The following is a 24,788-nucleotide window of genomic DNA, read 5'->3' on the forward strand; positions in this document are numbered from 1 at the left end:
AAAGCGGACAAAAGACATCAACAAAAACCGCGGATCGTCTCCTTCCTTGAATCTTTGAGATAGATACGAGGCGGAGGAAGGGGTGTACAGACATCACAAGGATGAATGACAGTGTGCTGGCGTCTTCCATCACCCAGGGTCCTAGCCCTGGGGAGAAAGTTGATGCGGCTGATCGGGATCACTCTCAAAGGAGTCAAAGCCTGTGGCTGGTACCGCGGCGATGGTCTCGTGGGCTGACTGCGCGTACTGAGGCGAGGTTCTGGTGGTAGGAGAGGGTGGAGACAACATCCTTCGTAGTCCCACAAGGGGGAGGACGAACAGGAAAAGAGAGGCACGGGACATCTTCCCTGCCAATGAATTGCGTGAACCCATCTCTGTAGACACGATGGAATGATCGTCAATTGGGTACGAGAGGCCGTTCCGGAGCGTGGCAACACGTCATTTCTTCGCAGCACTGAAGTGCTTTGAAGGACAGTCTTCTGCTTAGCGTTTCTGTTTGAGGGCTGAATCGAAACCTCGCTACAAATGCAACAGCAAATGTTTCCGACGAGTGGGATCGAAGCCAATTCACAACCATCAGGAGGTGGAAACTCTTGCAACTCTTGCAAGAAGACTGTCTGTTTGTAGACTTCTCGTATGGAGTGTTGTGCTCGGCCTCCGCAGTCCAAAAGTAATGCAGACATTTTGCCCGAGAGTTGATAGAGAACACGTTCATCAATTCGGGACAGCTTGATGAAGATCCCAAAGACCACTTCTCAAAAAAGGGCCTGTACCTTCTCCATATTGTATCTCCTCTCCAGACCATCCGCTTATGCACGACGAAGACAATCCATAATGATCAGAGTATAACGTCCAGCCGATGACCCCGACGAGCGTCCTCTCTGAGGCTCTTACCAGAATGGCTCATGGATGAAATCTGTTTTATCGTCTCTCGACATCTGGACTATTCCTCCAAGTTTTCAATCACCAGCCTTGTTCAGACCACTCAGCCTTTCGGCCTTGCAATCATCACTCAGCAGATGGAGACCTAGTAATCTGGAAGAACAACTATGACCGCAAAGCTGAAACCAGCAAATACTTAGGGTTAAGTTCTGAAATCCATTGTTCCTTTCGGAGAACAGAAGTCAGAGAACTGTAGAGAAGGCGAGGTGCTGAGTTTGCGGGTGCTCTTGAGGTCAAGAGCGAGAGAAGCTTCGAGTTCGCACGCATAGGAGAGGCATTTGAGCGTCCAAGGGGTCAGGTTGAATGTTTGGTGCTGCTTTTGGAAATTTCGATGCAGATGCAAGTCGGGAGTCGGTCCGCAGAATGATTTGGGATGCGGTGGTCGGAGATAAAGCTACACGGCAAAGCAAATGATCATTCGAGAGGTAATGGTTGGTGAGGAAGAGGTTGAAGAGGAAAGAAAAGCAGGAGACCTCGGACGCGAGATATCAACACGGGCGTCGCGTCGCTTGAATGTTGATGCTGATTGGTCATAATCAAGCGAATCGCGAGATCACATGATCACGGGATTATGGAGTCGACTGTCGACGGGATCCTCGCGTCATCGATTACTCTTCCTTTGTCAGTATTGTCGCCTTTGTAAGGTAGATTTTGATCAAGAATCCAAGAACATAGCTATCAGATTGCTTGAGTTGTTTGGGTACTAGGCCGAGGAGCGGCAACTTTTTCAACCCTCTGATGATCACGGGCTTTCAAGGAGGCAAAATTTTGCCAGACAAGAACTGACGAAGCAAGATGCTTAAGTAGCGTTCAAAGGCCTAGACTCCTGGTTCTACTCAATCGTTACCAGCTCGTCTTTTAGTCCAGTTCCTGCATTCCTGTTCCTGAACTAAAGAAGCGATGGCTCAAGAAACATCGTCAAAAAAGGCTCAACCTCCCTTGGTTGATAACCTCCTCCAATATGGAAAACTGGCCTTTGATCCCAGCTTGCCAGAAGCAACGAGACAATCCAACCAGTCAAAATTCAACACCTTGATAGAGAGGTATTGTCTGGATTCTGCCAATTATACCCTTTGCTAAGTATGAATAGCACAAGTGTTTTAGCACTGATACCAGCCTTGAACCTTCTCGTGCAGCCTAGTCGAACAGAGCCTTGGCTACGAGCACCATTGATTTCAGCCCTTGCGACTCTTCCCCTCAGAGAGCGTGGAGTCCAGCATACCATTGAGTTTGTTCTTTCTGTCCATCCAAGCAGCGCTGGCTTCGATGAGACAAGGAAAGCTGGGAGAGGGTCCGGCATTTCCCACGAGGCTCTAAATGCAGCGTCGAGGCTATTATCTTCGCCACCTGCTGGGATGTCTCCGGAGAGATGGTTCTCTGGCATTGCTCCTCAGCTTTTTGCCCTCCTCCAGGGGGAGGGCGAACCAGAAATGGATCGAGCTGCTGCTTTCATCATTGGATTCGGTATCCTCGGCAGGAAGCAGTATGGTGCTCCTGGTGTGTATATATATCATCACATACCTCAAGGAAATACTAATGCGTTGTAGGTATGCCTGGTTGGAAAGCTTTCGTTGAACCCATATTTCGTTCCATCGACCCTGCGATCGTTTCACCCAACGCGGAGGTCGAAAGTGTCGAAGAAGAGATAGTCTCCTTAAGTCCCAGAAAAATTCTGGTTCCATCTTTGCAAGTTGCCAAAAGTCTCCAAAGACTTACCGCCCTTGTAACTTCCCATCCTCACCCCTCTTTGACAAGGCGCCTTCTTGGACCGATTCTCCTGCCTCTCTGGTCACTTTCATCTTGGTATCAGAGTAACGATTACATTGATAAATCCTATCGAAAGCCAGCCAGAAATTTATTGAAGACTCTGCTGCAATTATCATCCTCCAGCAGTCAATTACCTAGTCGACCAAATCAGCAGCCCTCTAACTCTAGCAACATCTCAATCATTGCCCAGAACCTTATGTTTCGAGGACGATCAGACCCAGGAGCGTTGACATGGATCTACACCGAGTCTAGTGATGGCGGGATTCAAATTGAGGAGCGAGCAATCAACGAAAGCAACGAACTCACCGCAATGGAATCCGATCTGGCATCGATCGACGGAGCAACAGCTGCATTCATCGCCTTGATAGAATCTGTATCTGATTTTGACACCGAGATTTCCCATCTGTTCATAGACTTGTGCAGAAAATGGCTCAAAGATAGCGAAAAGAACAGACCTGGTTCGGTAGTCTTGACACTCCTTGAACCGACAGAGCCGACGAATAGTGCTGAGAAAAGACTTATTGAAGCCAAAATCATGCAGAGGATGATGACTTCGGTTCCGGAGAAACTCGTGAGCGACTCGCGGCAAGTTCTTGATCTTGTCAACCAGATATTGTCCGGTTTCAACACCGATGAAGTCAATGACAATGGCGACGAAGATATAGCCGCAATTGCTCTGAGCCTGTTGAATATCATCCTAACATCTTCAGCTTCCCTGAAAACGCCCGATTCAGAGCAGGTTCTCGAGGAAATACAAGCGTCATTACATTCAATCAGCAAGAAGACGGAGTTAGATATTTCATCAACAGCGCAAAACCTGCTCTTGCTGATAAAATTTCGGGACACTCTTAATGATCCAGGGAATGTCACCCCCAGTATTACTAAGGATCAACAGGTGGAAGACCGTAAGAGCTACAGCCTTGCAATGTCGTACCTTACATCTGCGGATTCACCACCACCAGTCCGCGTCCAAGGGCTCGAACTTATTTCAGCTTTAGTTCGAAGTCGGAGCTCAGTCGTTGATATACCTGCTCTTCTTGTTCTATTTTCATCGCTCCTTCAAGATAGTGATGAGTATATATACCTTCGCGTCATTAAATCTTTCATTGAGCTCTCCGACAAGCACCCAAAGGCTATCCTCAATGACCTCATCGACCGGTATGTTGACCCGAACGAGGAGTCCGAGCTGGACCAGCGTTTGAGATTTGGAGAAGCATTACTCCAAGTCATCGAGAATGTTAGCAGTGGATTTTCGGGGGAGATTGCAAAAGCCGTTTGCGAAGGTCTCTTATCAATTGCTGGTCGTCGCGGATACAGGCCGAAATCCGAACAAGAGCAAGAAAAGCGAAATCGCCTAAGGCAGGAGAAGAACAAAGAAGCAGAAGATGCATGGGATGGGCCTGTTCCTCAACTAGAAGATGACGCACCAGAATCGCAGGAGGACTATGAAATACTATCGCAGATCGTCTCAGGGTGGGAAAGTAAGCGTGGGAGTGAAGATGTGCGCATTCGCGCCTCTGCTCTATCGATACTGGGTACAGCCATTGAGGAAAATGTAGCTGGTATTGGGTCAAGCCTGATATCTACAGCTATAGATTTGAGCATCCATATATTGACTCTCGAGCCAGAGCCTGAGAAAGGGATCTTACGACGTTCCGCAATACTTTTGATCATGTGCTTCGTAAGAGCATTGAACTCAGCGAGGGAACAAGGCAGAAAGCTCGGCTTCGGATTGGTTGGCAAAAATCTCGAGGACGTGCAGAGGATTTTGGGATATGTGGAGGGCACCGACAATGATGGGCTGGTACGCCAGCACGCCAAAGACGTGATTGATGGTCTCCAAGCCTGGCAAATCAACACGCTCTTGCCATCCCAAACGGGACAGACCGAACTTCAGGAATTGGCCGGATTGTCAATCAAACCCGGGGGAAGAAATGGCTCTAACGCCAGGATAGGACCGAGGATTGAGGAGATAGAGTAGAGGGGCGGCTCGGTCGAATTTTCGGGCTCCTTTGGTTGCAAATTTACGATCACAGGGGCGGCAGCGATTTTCCTTCCTCTGGGTGAGGCCTTTCTCTTCCGAGATCACCGGGCACAATCTCTTTACCCCAAAGGTTGAAGAGAAGGTGTCAGGTATTTCGAAGCTCGAAGTTGGTCAACCCCCGCTCTTTGCCTGCTTCCTCGGATGGATATCTGCCAAAGATTATCAGCAGGGTACTAATAGCTTCGACGATTACTTATGTATGGATAAGACAAGGCAAAAGACCCACCGTCTCCTCCCAAATCACGGAAGATATTCGACGGATTTTCGTAGACTATTGGGCGCCAGAGCTACTGGACATCGTCCGAGGCCCAGAGAGAAATCACAAGCCAAACGCGGTGACCGTTCCTATCTTCCGTACGCCGTTGGGTACAGATGACAGACAACTCAGCCCGGGCTCGCTGTTTTTGGTGATGCAGCACGCCTCGTGACACCCTTGGCCGGAGGAACGCACCAGATTTGCCTTCGAAAGTGCTCTGCAGACCGACAATACCACCTCGCCGTCTCGAGGGAATGCCAGGAAGATATGTCAAGTCCAGAAGAGGAGCCGTGGAAGATAGTAAAGCCGTGTGTTCTCACCGAGGTGTGAAAGCTGGGATGATGCGGGGTAGCACCGCTGATCGGCGTTGGGGAAGACAGGGGGGAACTTCAATCTTCCTTTTCCGGAAATAGTCTATTGCCTACCCCAACATCTTACGTCGTGGGCCGTGGGGATAATGCTGGTATACTCGGATACTCCGTATGCGTACTAGTAGTACATCGTATACAAGGACAACGCGAAAAGATTTGTATTGATTTGTGTTATTTATTGAATTCTTTTGGTTATTATTTTTTCCGAAACACTGGTATCAGTTGTATCTGCCCGTGTCGCAAGTAGGGAGTTGAGCGCTTTACAATAGCCACCTCATTGGCCGGGTCATGTTCCAGTGGTTCCTGGATCCTGATTCCTAAGAGGATGATGAGGTATAATGAGAGCCGCGCTGAACGCTGGATGTGCCGACATCAGGATAAAGTTCGTCACAGGTTCGGATTTTAAACCCCTGCTCTAAAGAGATGTCTCCATTGAGCCCCTTCAGCCCACCCTTCCCATCTATCATCCCTGGACGGCGTGGGCCCGATCCATCCAACCGCCCAGCGACATCACGCATTGCTGCATTGCTTCCGGAAGAACGGTCATCACAACGTACCCCGGGTCCTCCGTACAATACGACGATATCCCCTCTTCCCTCTTCCCAGGCCGATAATAGGTAGGCCTATAGCCCATCCAAAAGATGGTCCGGTGGGCACAATAGTTCGTTAATTTCCCCCTCTCTTCTCCCATGGTCCAACATCGAATAATGCACTGCTTGGATGTGACTACCATACCTTGTTGGCAGAAGTAACCGCTGGGCTGGACTGGACGTACCATGGGCAAGGACGGGTAACGATCTGTAATGGCAAGCCGGTCTCTAATAGTCATCTGCACAATGGACGCATGAAGAGTCCGTCAACTTTCAAGCCACAAAGTCACCCCCTGTACCCCATCCCTCCTCGTGCACTGCATCCCCTGACAATCTTGCATAGAGCGAAAGGCATCCCAAGAGAGGTGGAGTCTGGAGAGGCAGACCATGGTATGGAGCGGAGCATGGAAAAACCTCTATAAGTAGGCTCTGGGAGTCCTCCCAGTTCCCACGATCCTCCCGCTCAGCTCAGGATTCCCGATCGAGGCCTCTTCCCAAGTTCCTAGCACCCTTGCCGGATTCAGGTGTTCTGCAGGCAGGAGCCTCACCCCTCGCGGTCTATCCATATACACATTGGCATCCCACGATGTTGTTCTTTCGCTGGACCCTCTTACTGACCCTTTCGGGTCTGGCCCTCGCCTATCCCGCCCCTGCGGAAGATCTCAGCAAGCGAGCTCCCTCCAAGCGGGAGACGCCTTTGAATGCCTTCCTATCCACGCTCCTAGAGTATCTCCCTCCGATCAATGGTGCTATCGATACAGTCGTCGGCGTCCTCACCGATTTCGAGACGCTCCTCGGAGACCTGACGGGCGACCAGGAGACCTACAACCAGCTCGGCGTGGGGCCATGCACGGAATACACGCTCATCTTTGCACGGGGCACTTCTGAGCCTGGAAATGTAGGGATCCTGGTCGGGCCTCCCTTCATCGATGCGCTGCAGGACTTGGTTGGCTCTTCAGCGCTCACAGTGCAGGGGGTGAACAACTATGCTGCGAGTGTTGACGGGTACCTGGCAGGCGGGGACCCGGAGGGAAGTTCTGAGATGTAAGTAAGCCGTTAATCAACGTCCAAAGCTCTGTTCCCCTGTTTTCGGATCTCGTACTGACTCCCCACAGGGCAAAGCAGATCGAGCAGGCTTACGCACTCTGCCCCAACACGAAGCTCGTTGCATCGGGTTACTCGCAAGGCGGGCAGCTCGTCCACAATGCCGCGGAGCTGCTGCCTCAAAACGTTGCTGAATGGATCAGCTCCGTGGTGATTTTTGGAGATCCAGGTATATATTATCAACCCCTCTGACCTCTCGAGCACTGGACTAACGACCATGTAGATAGCTCGTCGCCGGTGGCCAACGTCCCAGCTTCGAAGGTTGACATCATCTGCCACGCGGGTGACAATATCTGCGTGAATGGAGTTCTCATCCTGCCCGCACATCTTACCTATGCTGTCAATGCAGCCGCAGCCGCCCAGTTCGTGGTCTCGCATTAAGGTGGTTAGAGCGCCGGAGAGGAGCCTGTGCTTTCCTTGGTCGAGGAAGCTCGTACGGGCGCTGAAGATTTCCTGAAAATGGGACCTGCTGGGAGGGAACTCGACGTTCTCTTTCTCTCACCAACTCACGCGATGAGAGACGGGGTTCAGCGGACATCTGGGTCTGTTACTGTATATAGTCATAATTATTCGCTAAATAAAAAGTCTATGATAATACCGTACCTGGCAATCTGCACCTTGCAGGAGACGACTCATTTGCATGCTGTGACAGAGACCATGACGAATCGCACTCGTTCCCACAGGTATCTCTCAACCAGAAGAGGCTCCTACGGCACTTGTTAGGAAAGGCTCTGGTCCTTTAGAAAACGAAGACAAAGGATTGTCCGTATAAAAGCTTTATTACGTCTCTAACCTATCTCATAGACAATATTGATCAAGCCCAAGTGAACTAGATCACAGCCAGAAAGTTAAGGAGGCTGTGCCTTGAGCAATAGCAATTAAAAAGACAATAGCCTATTAGAGACTCCGAGACTTAGCAAACTCGAATCTACCTACAATAAGCATCAAAGTCAAAGTAGCGTATATGCAAATCCCCCCTCTGAGGGTAAATGTTGTCGGATGCCACAAAGCCCAGGGAGTGAAACCCTGGAGATCATTTAGACAAGCTTGGGAATCCTACTGTTAGAACCTAGCCTTGACGATGGGCTCTTCTGCTCTTTGAGTAGAAGAAGACGAGCCACCAGTTGGGACTTGGAGACGTTTTCCAATTCCGGGGGAGGGAGAGGGAGAGGGAGAGACTATTGTCTCTTGTCGATGTTTAGATGGAGATAACTCCAAGTGAAGAGCTTAAAGGAACAAACAATGAGGCTGATTATATAGTGTGGGTTTCATTAATTACTACTTAATAACTTTTCCACGGCCCATTTCACGGAGAGGTTCCTCAAATCGCTGTAATGCTGTCCAACACCAACGAAGAGCACCGGAACATTCGTAGCATGAACCATGCTAACCAGGGTGCCAACCATATCTCCAACTGTATCACACTTGGAGATTATGAAGCCATCGAGTGATCGGCCACTGCCGAAAGCTGTATTGAAGTTCCGCGCTTGTGCCACTGAGTCTGTTCCAACCAGCGCCTAGGAAAGTTAGCCAAGCAACATGTATTTGAGACGCGTCCTGACTTACTTCTCCGACCATGAGTATCTTGTCTGGTTGGGCGAACTTGGCGAATTTTTCCAGGGACGACATAAGCCGCTAAAAGTGAGCTGTCAGCAGGAGTCAATGAAATGTGAGGCCTGTTTTCTTACCTGGTCATTATGACGGCGGCCGGCAGTATCGATTAACACGACATCATATCCTTCCTGGGCCGCAAAATTGACCGCATCTTTTGCTACATTGGCCGCATCCTTGCCGTATCCCTTTTGATACAACTCCACCTCACCTCCTTCCCGGGAGGTAAGCTCTTTCAAATTGCGGACGTGAACAGCCAGTTGTTCTACTGCGCCAGATCTGAACGTGTCGCAAGCCACAATGAGAACTTTGTACTTGTTCTGCAAAAGGAAGAAGCATATTTTGGATAGATTCGTAGATTTGCCCACACCGTTCACGCCAACGACCGAGATGACATATGGGCGCTTCTTTTGTAAAGAGGTTGCGGAAGGTGATGTGACAGCGTCGATTTCACGAAGAAGGTCGAGTGATGAGGTTGGAGTAAGAATCTTTCTAAGTGAGGATTCCATCGCTATTTGGATCCTTTTCTGTACGCCTAGGAATTGTTAGTTGCTACCATTGCATAAATTTCAGCAAATACTCACTCTCAAAATTGCCAGTTTTTGTCCCAATTAACTCCCTCTCCACGCCCTCGCATAATCGAACTGCGGCTTCACGAGCAACGTTTTTTCTTAGTAGATGGTCCTCCATTCCTTTCATAGCTTTATCCAAATCCTCTTTTGTTAATGTCTTGCCTCCGACCACATTTCTGAAAAATCCTCCGATGGCATTTATACCAGACCCCACAATTCCGCTTGAAGCAGCAGTTGAATCTGCTTTCTTGGCATCTGCGGTAGCTAATATCGAGTTGACTTGATCATCAAGATCTTTCAACACAAATTGCCCTTTGCCAGTTCTTGACCCCCATGACGCCTGGTCCACCTTTTCCACAGTTCCTGGGCGCTCCTTTGCCTCATCGTCTCCGGATGTAGCGCCATTGGCTGGCGCAGAATAATCTAATGGCGTATCGCTATCTTCATCGGCCAGGCCATCCGCATCCCACTTCCTTCCTTTCTTTGGTGCTGCTGCTTTGCCTGCCCTGGTCCTCTTTGAGTTTGATTCATCACCGGAAGATGCATGTGCTAAAGGGGAATTCGCAGCTTTGCGAGCTCTTCTTGAGCCTTTGCCTCCAGGCCCTCCTTTCCCAGTAAGGAGATGGCCAGCGGGGGTTGTCGGACGTGAGTTATCTGGTGTAGCAATCAGGGTGGACTCGTTCGAGGTCGGATCTCTGTAGTTCTTGGATTGCCCTGCCTGATGTCAATCTCTGGCGACAAACTCCATCGTCATGCACATACCTCTAGAAAGTATTCCTGGCAATGGAGGTGGTTCATCTCCCGAATCTTCAACAAGCGACGGCGGCGCTTCTTCGAGTAGTGCAGAAGACTCCGCGACTCTTGTGTCTTGGTTCAGCGCTGTCTTCTCTAGCTGCTGTATCTGTCGGTCGAAGTATTCGTCGAAATGGCACTCGACAATAGTAGTATGGGGCTTTTTCAACTGGTCTCCATAAAGATCGACAAATATGGTCTTGATATTATCAACAAGTTTGTCAATCCAGGATAGGTGCAAGAGTGATCGATAGACAGCCTGGGGAGGGTCTCGACTTAGCAAAAGAGCGCACAGAAACATTTACATTATGGAGTTGCGACAAAGAGACTTACGACAAATATAAGGCCCAATTCCTTAACTGTAGTCCACTTCAGTGTATGCTGATCATGCTTGTATGGTGGGTTGTTAGCAGCTGAAATATCGTCAGCTATCCCAGCTCCAGGTAGCGTTCGCTCTTCAATGAAAACGTTCGTGATGAGGCTATCAATGATAGAAGGGCTAATGGGGGTGTACGACTTGGACCATAGCACAACGCCAGAGGTCGTGAGGATCTCAAAAGAGTCTAACATTTTGAATGTTCTCAATTATGCTGGAAAATGACACGCTTGCGTTGCGCGTTGCGTTTTTGCCCTTTTGCCCTATGATCTGATAAGGATGCGGAGAGCAGGGGTTTGGCGGCAAAAGAGCCGCGCCGCGCGAGTCCTTGAGTAAATACTGGGGCTGAACTTCCGCGGGCATTTCTCGAAATAGCTCGACCAGATCGCGTACAAAATAACACATATCCATCTTCACTCCTCGTCTGCCAAGACACAAAGCCTCCATCTCGACAACTTCATTCTGTACATATTTGAAAGTTTTCCCTCTGCTTGCGAAGATGCAGCGAAATAATTACGGGCACCCTGCCCCTGCGACCTCTCCGCCTCTCCATCATCCCGTACCCCAACATGTCTCTACAGTCCCTCAATTGCGGTCACCACCCCCTCCGGTCCCTCAGCAGCAGCAGCAGCAGCCGGGGTATGGAAACCCTTACCAACCACAAGCTCCACAGGGGGTATCGAGTGCCTTTGGCGCATATGGCGGGTTCATGACGGATCCTACGGCCCAGATGGGCTTTCAAGTCGGACAAACAGCTTTAAAGCATGGAACAGAATACGTGGAGCAGAATGTTCGTTTTCTCGCCGTTGCAATCTAATAGAAATGCTGATTATCTGAATTAGATCAACCGATACGTCAACTGGTCTGCGCTCAAGCATTATTTCAATGTTTCGAACCAATACGTTGTCAATAAGCTGTTCTTGGTCCTCTTCCCCTGGAAACATAAGCCTTGGTCACGAAAGCAGGCTATCGGTCCAAATGGGCAAGAAGGTTGGTTTCTGCCTCCACGCGACGATATCAACAGTCCGGATATGTACATCCCTGTGATGGCACTGGTTACATACATCCTCCTTTCTACCTTGCTTGCCGGCCTTCGGGGCGCCTTTCAACCAGAACTACTTGGATACACAGCAACTTCGGCCTTTTTTATCGTCGTGATCGAGATTCTTGGCCTGAAGCTTGGATGTTACCTATTATCCATCTCAAATGACTCGCAATTATTGGATCTTGTTGCCTATTCCGGCTACAAGTTTGTCGGGGTCATTGTTACGTTAGTTATCAGTGAAATTCTCAATGGTGGGAAAGGCACCGGTGGATGGGTTGGCTGGACGGTCTTTGTATACACTTTCTTAGCGAACGCCCTTTTCTTAGTAAGTATCATGAAAAGAATAAATTTACAACCACTGACTGATTTGCCTAGTTACGATCTCTGAAATACGTCCTTCTCCCAGAAAGCTCCAGTGATGAGAGGGGCACGATGCAAACAGTAGCACGATCACAAAAGAGCCGAAGGACCCAGTTTCTCTTCCTATATTCATACCCTGTACAATTGGTCTTTATGTGGGGCCTCACGAGAACATGAACATGAAGTTCGTCATGAGATGGGGGAAATAGTGCTGGCAATAAAATTTGGAGAGGGCCGAGAATCAGGAGCTACAAGCGTGGAAGATCCCCCGGATCTGAACCTGGCGAGACATCTGGCCCATGCTATGAGAGGTGCTCTATGCTGTACGATACATAATTCAAACCCGATAAACGTGAGAAAATAGTTACGATTCTCTAGGAAAATATTTCAGGAGTGCGGCCAGTATCATTGCGGTCATAGGATATGTCTGCAAGCGTAGCACAGCCATTACCAGCCAGCCCTGAGAGAAGCTCTAATTAGAGCGGATAATTAATTGTTTAGAGGGGATTGGAAGGCTTCAACGCAGAAGAAAGTATCAAGGCAATCCGAGCGTGCGGTCAGAAGGATTGAAACGTTTCCCTTTGCCCTCGAACAAGGCCTTTGAACGGCCGAAGTACCATGGTCCAAAGACTGAATTGGTATATCATGCCGCGAAGAGCACATGATTTGAACAAAGACACCAGTTCCTATCCGAATACTCCGGAGAGGGGATTCGAGAAGCACATGTAAATTGTCAACAATTGTTTTGTCAACATCCCACTCATTATTACTTCTTGCTTATCGCAGGCAAACGAGATGATCGGAAAGTCTACCCCCGTGGGACCCCTCGTCGCTCAGCTCCGAGAGTGGGGATGCGCAACGGCAATTATACGATAAACTCGTCGGCGACCTTTCGACTATAATAATTGATTGATCCATTCTTCAATTATCTTAGGTTTGTTTTCTTTAATTTTTCTCATTTTCGCACATATAGAAGCTCCTCAAAGTGCTGTCCGCTTATTCTCAGGTTTTGGTATCACTTTCTAAGTATCCTCTTTCTTTCAAACAATCAAGATGGTCGAACCATACCGCTTGACAGCAAGCCAAGCTCTGGCATTAATGCAAAAAGGGGAGCTTTCAGTCGAAGACTACGCCAAATCCCTCCTCGCTCGTATCAAGGAGAGAGATCACGTGGTCAAGGCATGGGCGTATCTCGACCCAGAGTTCGTTCTCGCTCAAGCCAGAGATCTAGATCAGATCCCTCCTGAAAAACGAGGTCCGCTCCATGGTATATCTGTCGGTGTTAAGGATGTGATCCTTACCAAGGGTAAGCTCTACCTGCTTTCCTTATATATGCAGTACGTGATTGAGGGGTTTGAACAGATATGCCGACATGCCACAATTCGGATATATACAGGAATGGGCCAGCGCCACTTGTTGATGCTGCCCCTATTATCACGCTCCGAGCATCTGGGGCCCTCATTATGGGCAAGACAACGACCACCGAGTTCGCAGCTGTTGTCGATGGAGGTCCTTCGACAAATCCCCATGATTCCACACGAACACCTGGTGGATCATCCTCTGGGTCAGGTGCTGCGGTCGGAGACTATCAGGTTGCCATTGCACTCGGGACACAGACTGCAGGTTCAACCATTCGTCCTGGCTCCTTTAACAGCATTTACGCTCTCAAGGTTTGATCGCTCTATTAAGTTCTGTAGACAGCGCTGAAAGATCAATAGCCAACATGGGGAGCCATCTCACGAGAAGGATTAGCGCAGTACTCGATGACCTGTGATACTCTAGGTCTGTACGCGCGCTCAGTCGAAGACTTAGAGCTCCTCTCCAAGGTCTTCAAGCTCGAGGATGATGAGCCTGTTCCTGCGGCGCCATTCCCGGTAAAAGGTGCCAAAGTAGCATTTTGCAAGACACACGTCTGGCCAAAAGCCGGACCTGGAACCAAAGCTGCATGGGAAAAGGCCCAGGAGCTGCTGAAAAAAGCCGGTGCAAACGTGGAAGAGCTCGAGCTTCCGGCAGAGTTCGAGAAAATCACGGAGTGGCATGCTAATGTACTAGCTGGCGAAGGTCGCACGTCTTTTCTGGGCAGTAAGTCTCCTAGGTTTAGATTTGCTATGTGAGCCTTGTAGCTAACAAAGCCCGGTAGATTATTTACTAGCAAAAGACAAACTGAATAAATCAATGGCTGATCAGGTCGAGAACACAACTAAGCTGAGCAGGAAGGCACAGCTTGAGAGCTACGATGGGTGCGCACGTCTTCGACCAGTTTGGGATGAAATTGCAAGTAAATATGATGCTGTCATCACGCCCAGCGCGGTTGACGAGGCACCCGTGGGGCTTGCAAGGACTGGAGATCCTGTAAGTTTCCTGTCCCTTCGCAAAGTACCGAACCGAACTAAAGTAAATGATAGTCTTTCTGTTCCATGTGGACAATACTTCAGGTTCCGTGTCTCAATATCCCCGGATTTGCGGGAGAGAATGGTTTGCCAATTGGATTGACTCTAGTCGGGCCTCGTTATCACGATTTGCATGTCCTTCATGTCGGTAAGGCCTTTGGGAAGATTTTCGAGGCCGAGGGTGGGTTCCAATTGAAGCTTTTTTAGATAATGTCCAGTAGATCTTATGCTTTGATAAGTATGATTGTATGTGGAGTTGTAACTATATTGTGCTATTGTGCTCTAAACCGTTTCCTTGGCAAGGCTGAAATTCCTACCCTATTGAGACTCGTAAGTAATCCCAACGAAGTGATAACTTGTGCTAGCTGAGGGCGTTTTCGTTGACCATCTCAGCTACGCTTACATGCTGGATTATTAGGAACCTGATTAAGGTAATCCGTGGTCTCCTTCTGTGTCACGGTAGACTCCCATCCAAGAGGCCTCCTTCCCTACCTAAGGTAGGCAGGCTATAAGCGAAGAGAAAGGGGGAGCAGCTCCAAACCCCTTACTAGTGACCAAAATAGCTTAGCGTTCTGAAATATGATTGGATGAAGCTAGCTTCAAAATACGCGCACATTCAGCCTTGCAGTCATTGCCACTCCCGTACAATCCGCCCAACTTCAACAACGTCCTCTCCTTTCCCTTTGTTCACTTCATGCATCGTTCCGTCTTCTCCTCAGACAACCATTCACGTATTTGTCTGCATTTAGTGTCAATCGGAAATATCATGCGCGTGCGCAATTAGGAACAAACCTCTATTGAGCCGTCTGCAAGGCGTCCGGACTCGTGGGGTTCCTTCACTTCAGTTAAATCAACCATAGTACACTCTTTAACAACTATTGATCCTAGTCTACTGGCCCCGGGTTTCGTACAATACTCCCTCTCCGCACCTCTGCTAGAAAAGAAGCACAGGGCAGTTTCCTTGAATCCGCATATCAGAAAACTCCTCATCTCTCATCATCATTCACATAGAGACGCAACAACTCATCACAGTCCACAATGCCTACTCGTGCCGCTGCAAAGCGTGAAGCTGCGCTTCTCAAGGAAAGTTTAGCTGCTGTGGCTTTGTCCTCCACACTTGACACAAAATCTGCCAACGGGGCTATTAGTATTGTCAGTCCCTCTGCTGGTGGTAAAGAGTCGGTTGGAGAAGGCAAGAATTCTGGTGGTAATCCAGACATGCAACTACCGACTCCGTTGGCGGGTGCAAAGAGAAAACGTGGTCCGGCAAAGAAAAAGGTCGTGGAGTCAGTCAAAGGCGAATGGGATGTTCTTCCTCATGGCTTAGGTCGGAAAGGTGATCTGCTTGAGGATACAACCATCAAGCCCCAAGGGCTTGGCGAGACTCTAGTTCTTCCACCACAGAAAAGAGCTCGACGGGGTAAAAATACGACAGGAAACAATGATGGCTCTATGGCGGATAGCAGTGTCAGGGTCAAAGTCGAAGACCAAATCCACGCTAAAGGTATACCAAAGGAGGAACAGACTGGCACCAGTGAGAAACCTGACCCCGTCACCGTTGAACTTCTGGAGGAGACGTTGCCAAAGAAAAGTGGAAGAAGGGCAAAATCTGTCAAGACCGAGGAAGATGGCGCCGATGCTAAGGATGAGGATTTTGAAGAGAAGCCAAAGAAGCGCGCTCCCCGAAAGAAGAAGGCTCTCGATGTCTCGGGAGATGTTCTTGATAAAGTCAACGATCTGTTAAATGCCTCTGGACAAATTCTCAAAAAGGAGCCGAAGAAGAAAGCCAACAAGTATGGATTGACGCCTGGCAAGTCACCTTTCCCCGATTATGTCAAACCAACACCGGAAGATTGTGAGGAAGTCAATAGCCTGCTTTCCGCGCTTCACGGCGAGGTCAAAGTGCCAGAAGTAATTCCTCCTCCATCCATGGAGGTCACCGGGTGTGGCGAGGTACCTGATCTTCTCGATGCTATCCTCAGAACGTTGCTGAGTGCCTCAACCACTGCCAACAATGCCAACTTGTCTCTGAAAGGTCTGAAAGACAAATTCCATCTCCGCGAATCAGGTGTTGGTAAAGGAAGCATTAATTGGGAGGCTGTCCACAAAGCAGACCTGGACACGGTCATTGATGCCATCAAATCAGGAGGTTTGGCAAAAGTAAAGGGAACGAATATCAAAAAGATACTCGATGCTGTATACGAGCAGAATTGTATACGTCGTGATGCTTTATTAAAAGAGAAAGAAACAGGCAATCCAGCAAATATTCCCGGAGCGAAGCACGAAACACAAGAACAGAAAGATGCTGAAATTGCCAAAGCCAACGAAAACATGCTCTCGATGGACCACCTCTTTGAGATGACCACAGAAGAAGCCATGGAAGAAATGACAAAGTTGCCTGGCATCGGTGTCAAGACAGCTTCTTGTGTTGTCCTTTTCTGCATGAAACGCCCGAGCTTTGCCGTGGATACCCATGTTTGGCGTCATTGCAAGTGGCTTGGATGGGTTCCTGCAACGGCTACAAGGGATCAAACCTTCAGTCACTGTGAAGTTCGGGTCCCTGATCATATGAAGTATTCTCTTCATCAACTCTTTTTAAAGCATGGCAAAACGTGTGGGCGATGCAGAGCGAATACAAGTGCGGGAACCGAGGAGTGGAACAACACAAATTGTCCTATTGATCATTTGGTCAACCGGACAGAGAAGAGGAAGATGGCAGGAAACAGCTCCGTGGGGAAAGCCAAGCCTCATAACGGGAAGAAAGGAGGTAAGAAAGGAAAGAAGAAAGACGATGAAACAGAGGAGAGTGACGTTGCAATGGACAATGAGACAGATGAGAGCGGATCTGAAGGCGATGTTCAAAGGGGCTCTTGATCGGCATTATGAACCACTTTGCTTTGACATCTAGCATGGCGTTGTTTTGTGGCTTATGGCAATGGTAGCTACATGTACATGGATTAAGAGATTCATGTTCAGGAGGAGCTAAGTGAACTGAATACAATAGCTATATTACTCAAACTCTTCCGATATTTAGTAATATTTACTCATTACTAAATCCGTCTAAAACAGAGATCAAGAAAGATTTGAGGAATTCACAGCTTGAAACGAACCTATCATCAAATCATTGAATTTCTCTCTGAACATGGTGTTGTTAGATCCACCCCCTTAATCCGCTAACCCAGAACAAGCGTACCTGGAATGGGCCGCGAGGCTACGCAGTAATCATTCAGCCTGAAATCAACCACTGCGCTAAACAGCAGGGGTTCCAGCTTCCCCAGAGCTTGAGATTTTGTCAACGCGTGCAGACGGTGCTCTTTTGTCGTTCCTTCCTGCTCTGCCTCTTGATTCCTCAGTTTCTCAGTTTCTCTTTCACATTGCCCTGGAATTCTGCGAGGCCAATTTCTGCAATAAACCTGTCCTGGTGCGGGCCAGCGGTTTTGCGCCCTCGAGACGGTCAGGGGGAGTGCTGCTCATCCACAAGGTCAATCGCACGAGGGCACAATGGGAGAAGCAGGCGGATATTTTCATAGATTTCTGGCGGGTTGGGGGTCAGGAGAGATGTAAGTCCTCGCATGTAGGGTGCTGGTCTCTGGACTAATTATGGGTATTCACAGTGAAAGATTGCTCTACATGCCCGCGGTGGGTGCGACGATCTTTGTCACAGTGGTTATCTTCTCTGTTGTCAGCATTGTAGGGTGGTACAAAAAAGAGAGAGTTTTAAAGTATACGGTTAATGTGCCAAACCCGCCGGGCGATGGAAGGGTCATGGAAAAGCCATCTATCAAGGTACTAGTCGGGCAGACAGAATTTGCATAGACAAGTGCTGATTGTATGCAGGCCCCTGGTTCAACAGCTATTCAATGTTATGCCCCAGCGACTGGGGAGTTCCTTGGATTCGTAAATCCTTCGACACCGGAAGGCATTGATCGTGCCATCGAAAAGGCTCAGATCGCACAGGAGAAGTGGGCGCGGACCACCTTTACACAACGACGACAAGTTCTTCGATGCATACAAGCTTTCATAATGGAAAATCAGGATGATATATGCCGAGTTGCTTGTCTTGACTCAGGGAAAACGATGATCGATGCGACTCTTGGAGAGATTCTAGTGACGGTAGAGAAGCTTCGCTGGACTATTCTTCATGGCGAGAAAGCACTCCGGCCCTCTCGAAGACCTACGAACCTCCTTATGTCGTATAAGAGAAATAGAGTGGAATACGAACCCCTCGGTATAGTAGCTGCGCTGGTATCGTGGAATTATCCATTTCATAACCTTGTCGGACCCATGATCGCAGCCATATTTTCTGGAAACGGAATTATCACCAAAGCATCCGAAAACACGGCTTGGAGTGCGTCATATTTCACTCAAATCGTTAAAGGCGCTCTTCAAGTCTGTGGCCACGATCCCAACCTTGTTCAACATGTGACCTGCTGGCCTCAGACGGCAAATTACCTAACGTCTCATCCGTCTATATCTCACATTACCTTTATTGGAAGCAGACCCGTTGCCAAACTCGTCGCAGCATCTGCAGCCAAAGCTCTTACGCCAGTTGTGGCAGAACTCGGAGGCAAAGATGCGGCTATTGTCCTCGATTCTGCCTTGAGCGACCTTCCTCGGATAATTGAGATCCTCCTCAGGGGAACCTTTCAAGCAGCTGGCCAGAATTGCATCGGTATTGAGCGTATTATTGCTTGTCCTAAAGTCTACGACGAGATTGTCAGAGCACTCGAACCACGCATCCGCGCTCTGCGTGTTGGATCTTCTCTCGATGCGCCAAAAGATGCGCAAGTTGACGTAGGAGCAATGATCTCGGACGCCTCATTTGGTAGACTCGAGAATCTTATCCAACTCGCCGTCAAAGATGGGGCACGCCTACTCGTCGGCGGCTCAAGATTAAACCACCCGGTTCACCATTCCGGACACTATTTCCAACCGACCCTCCTAGTGGATGTCACACAAGAGATGGCAATCGCGAATGAAGAATGTTTTGGACCAATCTGTGTTGTTATGCGCGCGAGTGGCCCTGAAGAAGCTTGCAAGATGGCTAATGCTCCTAATTTCGGCCTTGGTGCTTCTGTCTTTGGGAAGAATGACGGGACCATGAGGACAATGCTCAGGAATCTGAAAACTGGAATGGTGGCTGTTAATGATTTTGCTGCATATTATGCAGTGCAGCTGCCATTTGGCGGTGTGGGCGGAAGTGGATACGGACGATTTGCAGGGGAGGAAGGTTTGAGGGGCTTGTGTAATATCAAGGCTATCTGCGAGGATAGATGGGGCTGGGCGGGCATCAGCACGGCCATCCCGAAGCAAATCAGATACCCGATTCCTGACACAGGGAAGGGGTTCGGATTCGTGAAGGCTGTGAACGAGCTTGGTTATGGGACAGGCTTGAGGGGCCGAATAAGCGGCTTGACGAATATACTGAGGAATAGCTGATGTGCATCTGAAAGGTTGCAAAATCATTGGCTCTGTACTATCATGTGGCTTCTTGCGCAAAAGTAGTAAGTTTAATCAATTGGAATTTCTGTTCTTTGCTTTATAAACTAAGGTCTACACCGAATTCAAGTGCTGCGAGAGAACCTCTACCCGTCACAGCTGCAAGGCTCTTGGTGGGGTCAAGCAAGCACATGCTCTTTCCAAGTCGCAACAGCGCCCACGCTTGCTGAAAGACAAGATGCGAATGTGAGGACTTCCAAAGAAAGAAACGTCCAGCTAGTGCTTAGCAGCCTCCTTGTGAACCTCGGCCTTGGTCTATCATCACCAGCATTAGCAAATGGGCAGGAACAGCTGGGGAAAAGGAAAGCGCTGATCATACCTCGTGGCTGTGTTGGTCCAACTTGTCACTGATGGCATCACCAGCGGCTTGCAGACGGCTGGAAACGGATACGTTGGAGTCCTTTGCAACCTCTGGGAAGACTGTCAGAATGCATGCAGGTAGCTGGGGTAGGATGGGATGGGGGGGTTAGGCGTACGCTTGTTGGCTTCCTTAGAGGCCTCAGAGCCAGTGCCCTGGATGGTCTCAGAGACGTAGTTTGCGACGTTCCTGGTACGGCAGGGTCAGTCTTGAGGAGTAGTAATAGGGGCGGCCTCAAGAGGGGGGGGGGGGGGGGGGGGGGGGGGGGGGACGTACTTGACGGTTTCCATTTTGAAAGTATAAGTTATGGGAGTATTTGGAAGGGCGTTTGATTTGTGTGTTCTTCGTAGGTAGAGAGAGGATTGATGATTCAATTGTAGCTGATGAGTGCAAGAAAAAAGGGCAGGGGAATGCCGTTTTTATATCTCCCCAATACACACCAAACCGGGAAACTGCGAGCCATTGCGCGGCTGTGGTGACGCCGTGACGAGTGACGTCGTGCTTAGAAGAGCGCGTCTACAATACCTTACCTAGGGGTCCAGTACCTTACCTATCTCGGGCTTATGCGCCAAGAAAGCATGCTGAATCTGGCGAGGCGTGCCTGGACTCTCTTGGCTCCCTGTTTATGAATATTTTCATGACGCAAAACATGCTAGGGAAAGTTACGTCTGGTCCCGAAATCCAGGTTCAGGCGGACCCCCCGGGTCCCGAGTGAGTGTCTTAGACCGTTGCTGGTGGGGTACATGTTGCCTGTTCCTTGGAAACGGAACGCTTTCTAGGAGTGGTCAGATGATATCCAAGTTGCAAGAAATATAGAATCATGAAAGTCGAGACTGAATCTATGACTGTATAATGTTGGAAGAGAACTAAAATAAGAAGATAGGAGCGTCTGAATATGTAAATGCATCTCCCGTAAAACGCTACACCTGAATCCCTCTTTTCTACAGCCCAAACGCCTTGCCCATATGCTTTCCAGACGCTAAGATTCCGACAAGTTGTACACTCAATGCTTCGCCTTCGCACCTTTGAGGGCAAGCTCTTGTTTCTGGAGCGAGGCGCCTGCCCTCATATCCTCCATCGCATTAAGTCTTTCTTCTTTCAGCCTCCTCTGCCGTTCGACCCTCTCCCGTCTCCCTAGATCTAGTTCTCCTCTAAGACCACCATCTGCATGCCTCCAGCTGGGTCCTTTCCTTCCCGATTCTCCCCACATGCTGACTCTCTGGACCTTCCTCAATTTGACAAGCCCGTAGACGCAAACTACCCCTGCAAAAACTGTACACCAGGCCGTCACCCCCCAGAAACCAAGGTTTGATTCCTCGATGAAGTTTTTCAGGTTCATGCCGTAGAGAGCAGCGATAAAGGCCCCACTGCCGATTCCGAGGGTACCAATGGAGAACTTAAGGTCCAGGAGCATTAGAGAGTTCCGGTTTGCATCTAGAATGGCTTTTACGCTGTACGATAGTTAGTAAAATGACACCATTTGAGGCGAAGAGCTTACATTTCTTCTGTATTCCTGATGTTTGAGACAAGATTCCCGGACTCCTGGACGATCTCATCACAAAGCTTGTGGTAGGACTCTAACAGCATTTCAATCTCTGTATGATCGTCTTCTCCACGCACAATATCATGACTCTTCTCCGTCAGATACATAGCCGCGAGATCATCATCCGCTTCCAACAATTCGTCGATCGAATCTCGAACAAGCTTTGCTTTCTGCTCAAATGTCCCCAACTTTTTCGAGTATATAAGGAGTTGCCGCAGTTTATCCCTATCGATGTCCTCTTCCAATTGCCTCAAAACTGTCACGACAGGTTCTCTGACGCTTTCAAATTCTTTCTCGAGGCTAGAAACCACTGAAATAAGAACGGCTTCTAATGCCCGGAATTCATAGGGTAACCCGCCTGCGGCAGGAGAATTTTGCTTTTGTCGCAGCTTATCTTCTAGATCGTAGATGAAAGCCGACTGGTTGTAGGAGTTTGTAGAACCGTAAGCGTCGAATATGAGCACGCGATTGGATTTTATGAGGACACGGAGGTGGAGAAGGTTGATGAGAATTGCAGAGGGTCGAATTAGTATGTGTGGGAGGAGACTCGAGTCAATCTTGCGGAGATCGCGAGGAAGCAGCCCGTACTGTTTCAAAAGAGATGTATTAGCAGTGGAAGTAGTGAAAGCGTGTGAAGAGGGAGGCGTACCCTAGCAATGAGCTCGCTCTTCTTGAACTCCCCACTCGCAAGGACGACATTGCCATTCTCATCTAATTCCGTGCATCGAAGCTTAGGTTGAGCAGCCGCCTTGGCAGAGATGATACGCCCCTTGCTGAATATTGAGTCGCTGCCATCCTCTACTACGCTGTGTAGAGGGCCCGGGAGGTCGTCTGGTTGCAATGGCCTCCCACCTTTCGTCCCTTTGGAACCCCAGAGCTTCTCAAGCCACTTTGACGACTGTGTGGAAGAGTTTCGATATGTAACCAGAGTAGGATTCTCATATACAGGTCCCTTGACTCTGGCTATATTTCGAGACGATTTGGGACGCAGTGCTGACGTCGCAGAGCGAGGCCAGAGGAAGCTGAGATTTAAAAACCCTGCCTTGATGGTCGCACGTCGGGGAACCGTAGCTGAGAGGCATCCTTCAGTACGTCTGGAGACAGCTTTCAGGATGCGCGATCGTAGTTTGGGTCCTGCAGGCGCTGCATGATCGAATAAAGAGCCTGCTCGAGGGTTGAGATTGAACAGGCAAATGCCTTCTGATTGCGACTTTAGGAATTTGAGAAGAGTGGGTGAAGGCACAGGATTATGCAGAGCAGACCGCATAGCAGCTATAAGAGCTATTGCAATCGTGGACTGATGTTTGCTACTGCTCCCTGGGTGGTGATCTCTAGACTCGAGATATTTCTCCGTATTTTCGAGCTTGGACGTCTAAGGTAGGTAGATTCAGCCAATCACATGACAATAACAGGAAGGTACAAGGTAACCGCAAAGGGGCCTGCAATCTAGAAGGAAAATCATCTATCTTATTTAGACAACGCCTATCCTGGCTGAACCCATGATTATCTAGTTATACACGCCGCTCCAAGCATTTGCGACAGAATCGACAAAAGCAAGCTGTTCCTGATCAGACTCTCGTTCAGCCTTGCCCTTAATTTCCGCCAACGCCTTCTGAAAGTTATACTCCTCTGCGTCACTCAGATTTATCTTGCTCAATAGAAGCTTTATCACAGCAGCTTTATCACCACCGACATTCCGGACTGCCCAGTTCAGAATGTCCCCATCAAGTTTCTCCCTGAGCCCAGCCCATATCAACAAGTATATGACGCGATTATCTCCAACAGAGATGGCCTTTTTAAGACCTAGGAGGGCAATCTGTAGTGACGTTAGCATATTGCAATTCCTAAAACATAGAAGAAAAACCGGGACATACTTCTCCGCTGGTGGAGGTGAGCCATTCGATACGGGCACCTGACTTTATGATCCAATACAGATGTCGGACCATCTCTTCGGTCCAAGGGCCTAGCAGAAGATGACTCGGTATTTCAACCCTGTCTGCCAGATCTGTAAAGGTGTTGTAAATGTTTATCAGGTCGGCCTCCGGGAGGAATCCTAGAAATCCGGCGAAGTCTTCATCGAAACGCTGCGCAGCTGTCTTTCGGCTGGAGGTTTCATCTTCCCCTTCCACCATCTTCGTCTTGCTCGAGGTAAAGCACGCTGTAGCAAAACATTTAGCATTCGTTATTTGGAGTTTTGTATAGTCAACACTTACTAATAGGCTTGAATGTTGCATCAAGTGCACTTCTTTGCATCCAGATATCTTGGCTCTTGAGTAAAATGGAAAGAGTTGCCCAACGGCATCGCAAGATCGCGGACTGCAGAGGAGACATAAAATTAGCAAAGTGTCAGCGCGGATTAGACTGCGATATCCTCACCTGTAGCTTAGAGTCCCCAATGCTGGGCACTGGATCTATGACGCTCCTCTTGTAGCGATGATATTCCTCCCATGTTGGACCAAAAGCAGCCAGAACAGTCCGAATATAAACGGTCTCACTGCTCAGCTTTCCACTGATGACGGGGCTGGCCCTGGCAAGATCGGGATTCAAACTGTAGAAGAAGACCTTCTCCAGCAACTCGATGGGTAGACTCTCCAAGTGAGACATGTTGCGCCTCGATTTGATATTCTTCAGCGATCGCGTCTTCAATTTCTTGGGGGCCGTGCTACGGGAGTCTGAGGTTCCAGGAACCTTTTTGTCAACTGTCAGTTTCATAGGACGACCTGGAGGCCGATTCTAAAGATGAAGTCAGTGAATGCTCAGCAAGGGGAGGACTGGACAACTGACAAGAGCCTTCCGTTCTGCAATAGCTGCCTTTGTGGTGCTACGCGTCCTCTTGCCGGGGATTTTGATGGGTGTTCTGTCCTTGGGCAGCGCGTACATGGTTAGAAGACTTGGAGGAGGGAGTTCCGAGTTCTCCTCACGGAAGGCTCTTCTTCAGCCTTGCGCCGGTTATCGCCAAAAAAAAGTACAAGCACGTGATGCTAATCCTGACCCCATCAAACCCCCCGGTCAACACTCCTGAGATTGTCGTTGGTGCGATGTGCAACAAAACTTCCCTCCATGTCATGTGATAAGGTAGTGACCCAAGTGGAGTCGACCGTCGACGTTATTTTATCTAGATCTTACCTATTATGAAACCAGGGCTGTTAATCGGTAGTCTCGAATCGG

At 49.0% G+C, this 24,788-nt stretch overlaps 9 protein-coding genes across 9 annotated transcripts; 6 read left to right on the forward strand and 3 right to left on the reverse strand.

Annotated features, from left to right (window-relative positions):
• Positions 1 to 1,842: 1,842 nt before the first annotated feature.
• M430DRAFT_98292 (hypothetical protein) lies at positions 1,843 to 4,690 on the forward strand (the record flags this gene model as incomplete). Its single annotated transcript, XM_024870111.1, has 3 exons — positions 1,843 to 1,985; positions 2,033 to 2,439; positions 2,490 to 4,690. The coding sequence occupies 3 exons, from the start codon at positions 1,843 to 1,845 to the stop codon at positions 4,688 to 4,690; spliced, it is 2,751 nt and encodes a 916-aa protein (XP_024722221.1).
• Positions 4,691 to 6,556: 1,866 nt separating this feature from the next.
• Positions 6,557 to 7,455, forward strand: M430DRAFT_49238 (carbohydrate esterase family 5 protein; the record flags this gene model as incomplete). Its single annotated transcript, XM_024868056.1, has 3 exons — positions 6,557 to 7,014; positions 7,086 to 7,243; positions 7,298 to 7,455. The coding sequence occupies 3 exons, from the start codon at positions 6,557 to 6,559 to the stop codon at positions 7,453 to 7,455; spliced, it is 774 nt and encodes a 257-aa protein (XP_024722222.1).
• Positions 7,456 to 8,345: 890 nt separating this feature from the next.
• M430DRAFT_98469 (hypothetical protein) lies at positions 8,346 to 10,619 on the reverse strand (the record flags this gene model as incomplete). The annotated part of the gene is made up of 6 exons (XM_024870124.1): positions 8,346 to 8,591; positions 8,641 to 8,709; positions 8,763 to 9,220; positions 9,270 to 9,971; positions 10,020 to 10,308; positions 10,383 to 10,619. The coding sequence occupies 6 exons, from the start codon at positions 10,617 to 10,619 to the stop codon at positions 8,346 to 8,348; spliced, it is 2,001 nt and encodes a 666-aa protein (XP_024722223.1).
• A 192-nt stretch (positions 10,620 to 10,811) lies between these two features.
• Positions 10,812 to 12,429, forward strand: M430DRAFT_136927 (hypothetical protein). The gene is made up of 3 exons (XM_024862485.1): positions 10,812 to 11,215; positions 11,268 to 11,795; positions 11,846 to 12,429. The coding sequence occupies exons 1-3, from the start codon at positions 10,925 to 10,927 to the stop codon at positions 12,005 to 12,007; spliced, it is 981 nt and encodes a 326-aa protein (XP_024722224.1). The 5' UTR covers positions 10,812 to 10,924; the 3' UTR covers positions 12,008 to 12,429.
• Positions 12,430 to 12,883: 454 nt separating this feature from the next.
• M430DRAFT_99833 (hypothetical protein) lies at positions 12,884 to 14,427 on the forward strand (the record flags this gene model as incomplete). Its single annotated transcript, XM_024870225.1, has 5 exons — positions 12,884 to 13,136; positions 13,193 to 13,500; positions 13,549 to 13,912; positions 13,971 to 14,182; positions 14,236 to 14,427. 5 exons carry the CDS (start codon positions 12,884 to 12,886, stop codon positions 14,425 to 14,427), a joined length of 1,329 nt encoding a protein of 442 aa, XP_024722225.1.
• Positions 14,428 to 15,900: 1,473 nt separating this feature from the next.
• M430DRAFT_76421 (hypothetical protein) lies at positions 15,901 to 16,983 on the forward strand (the record flags this gene model as incomplete). The annotated part of the gene is made up of 1 exon (XM_024869560.1): positions 15,901 to 16,983. A coding segment is annotated over one exon (1,083 nt), but the record flags the coding sequence as incomplete, so codon positions are not given.
• Positions 16,984 to 17,721: 738 nt separating this feature from the next.
• On the forward strand, positions 17,722 to 19,659 carry M430DRAFT_17630 (hypothetical protein; the record flags this gene model as incomplete). Its single annotated transcript, XM_024863714.1, has 3 exons — positions 17,722 to 17,780; positions 17,835 to 18,006; positions 18,058 to 19,659. 3 exons carry the CDS (start codon positions 17,722 to 17,724, stop codon positions 19,657 to 19,659), a joined length of 1,833 nt encoding a protein of 610 aa, XP_024722227.1.
• A 207-nt stretch (positions 19,660 to 19,866) lies between these two features.
• Positions 19,867 to 20,457, reverse strand: M430DRAFT_118198 (hypothetical protein). The gene is made up of 4 exons (XM_024861696.1): positions 20,354 to 20,457; positions 20,196 to 20,266; positions 20,039 to 20,130; positions 19,867 to 19,974 (listed from the first exon to the last, which is right to left on the reverse strand). Exons 1-4 carry the CDS (start codon positions 20,365 to 20,367, stop codon positions 19,936 to 19,938), a joined length of 216 nt encoding a protein of 71 aa, XP_024722228.1. The 5' UTR covers positions 20,368 to 20,457; the 3' UTR covers positions 19,867 to 19,935.
• A 623-nt stretch (positions 20,458 to 21,080) lies between these two features.
• M430DRAFT_98677 (hypothetical protein) lies at positions 21,081 to 24,224 on the reverse strand (the record flags this gene model as incomplete). The annotated part of the gene is made up of 7 exons (XM_024870137.1): positions 21,081 to 21,528; positions 21,576 to 22,207; positions 22,315 to 22,784; positions 23,259 to 23,436; positions 23,495 to 23,762; positions 23,830 to 23,936; positions 23,997 to 24,224. 7 exons carry the CDS (start codon positions 24,222 to 24,224, stop codon positions 21,081 to 21,083), a joined length of 2,331 nt encoding a protein of 776 aa, XP_024722229.1.
• Between the last annotated feature and the right edge of the window lie 564 nt (positions 24,225 to 24,788).

This window comes from Amorphotheca resinae (genome assembly GCF_003019875.1).
Source record: "Amorphotheca resinae ATCC 22711 unplaced genomic scaffold M430scaffold_4, whole genome shotgun sequence".
Lineage (NCBI taxonomy): Eukaryota > Fungi > Ascomycota > Leotiomycetes > Helotiales > Amorphothecaceae > Amorphotheca > Amorphotheca resinae.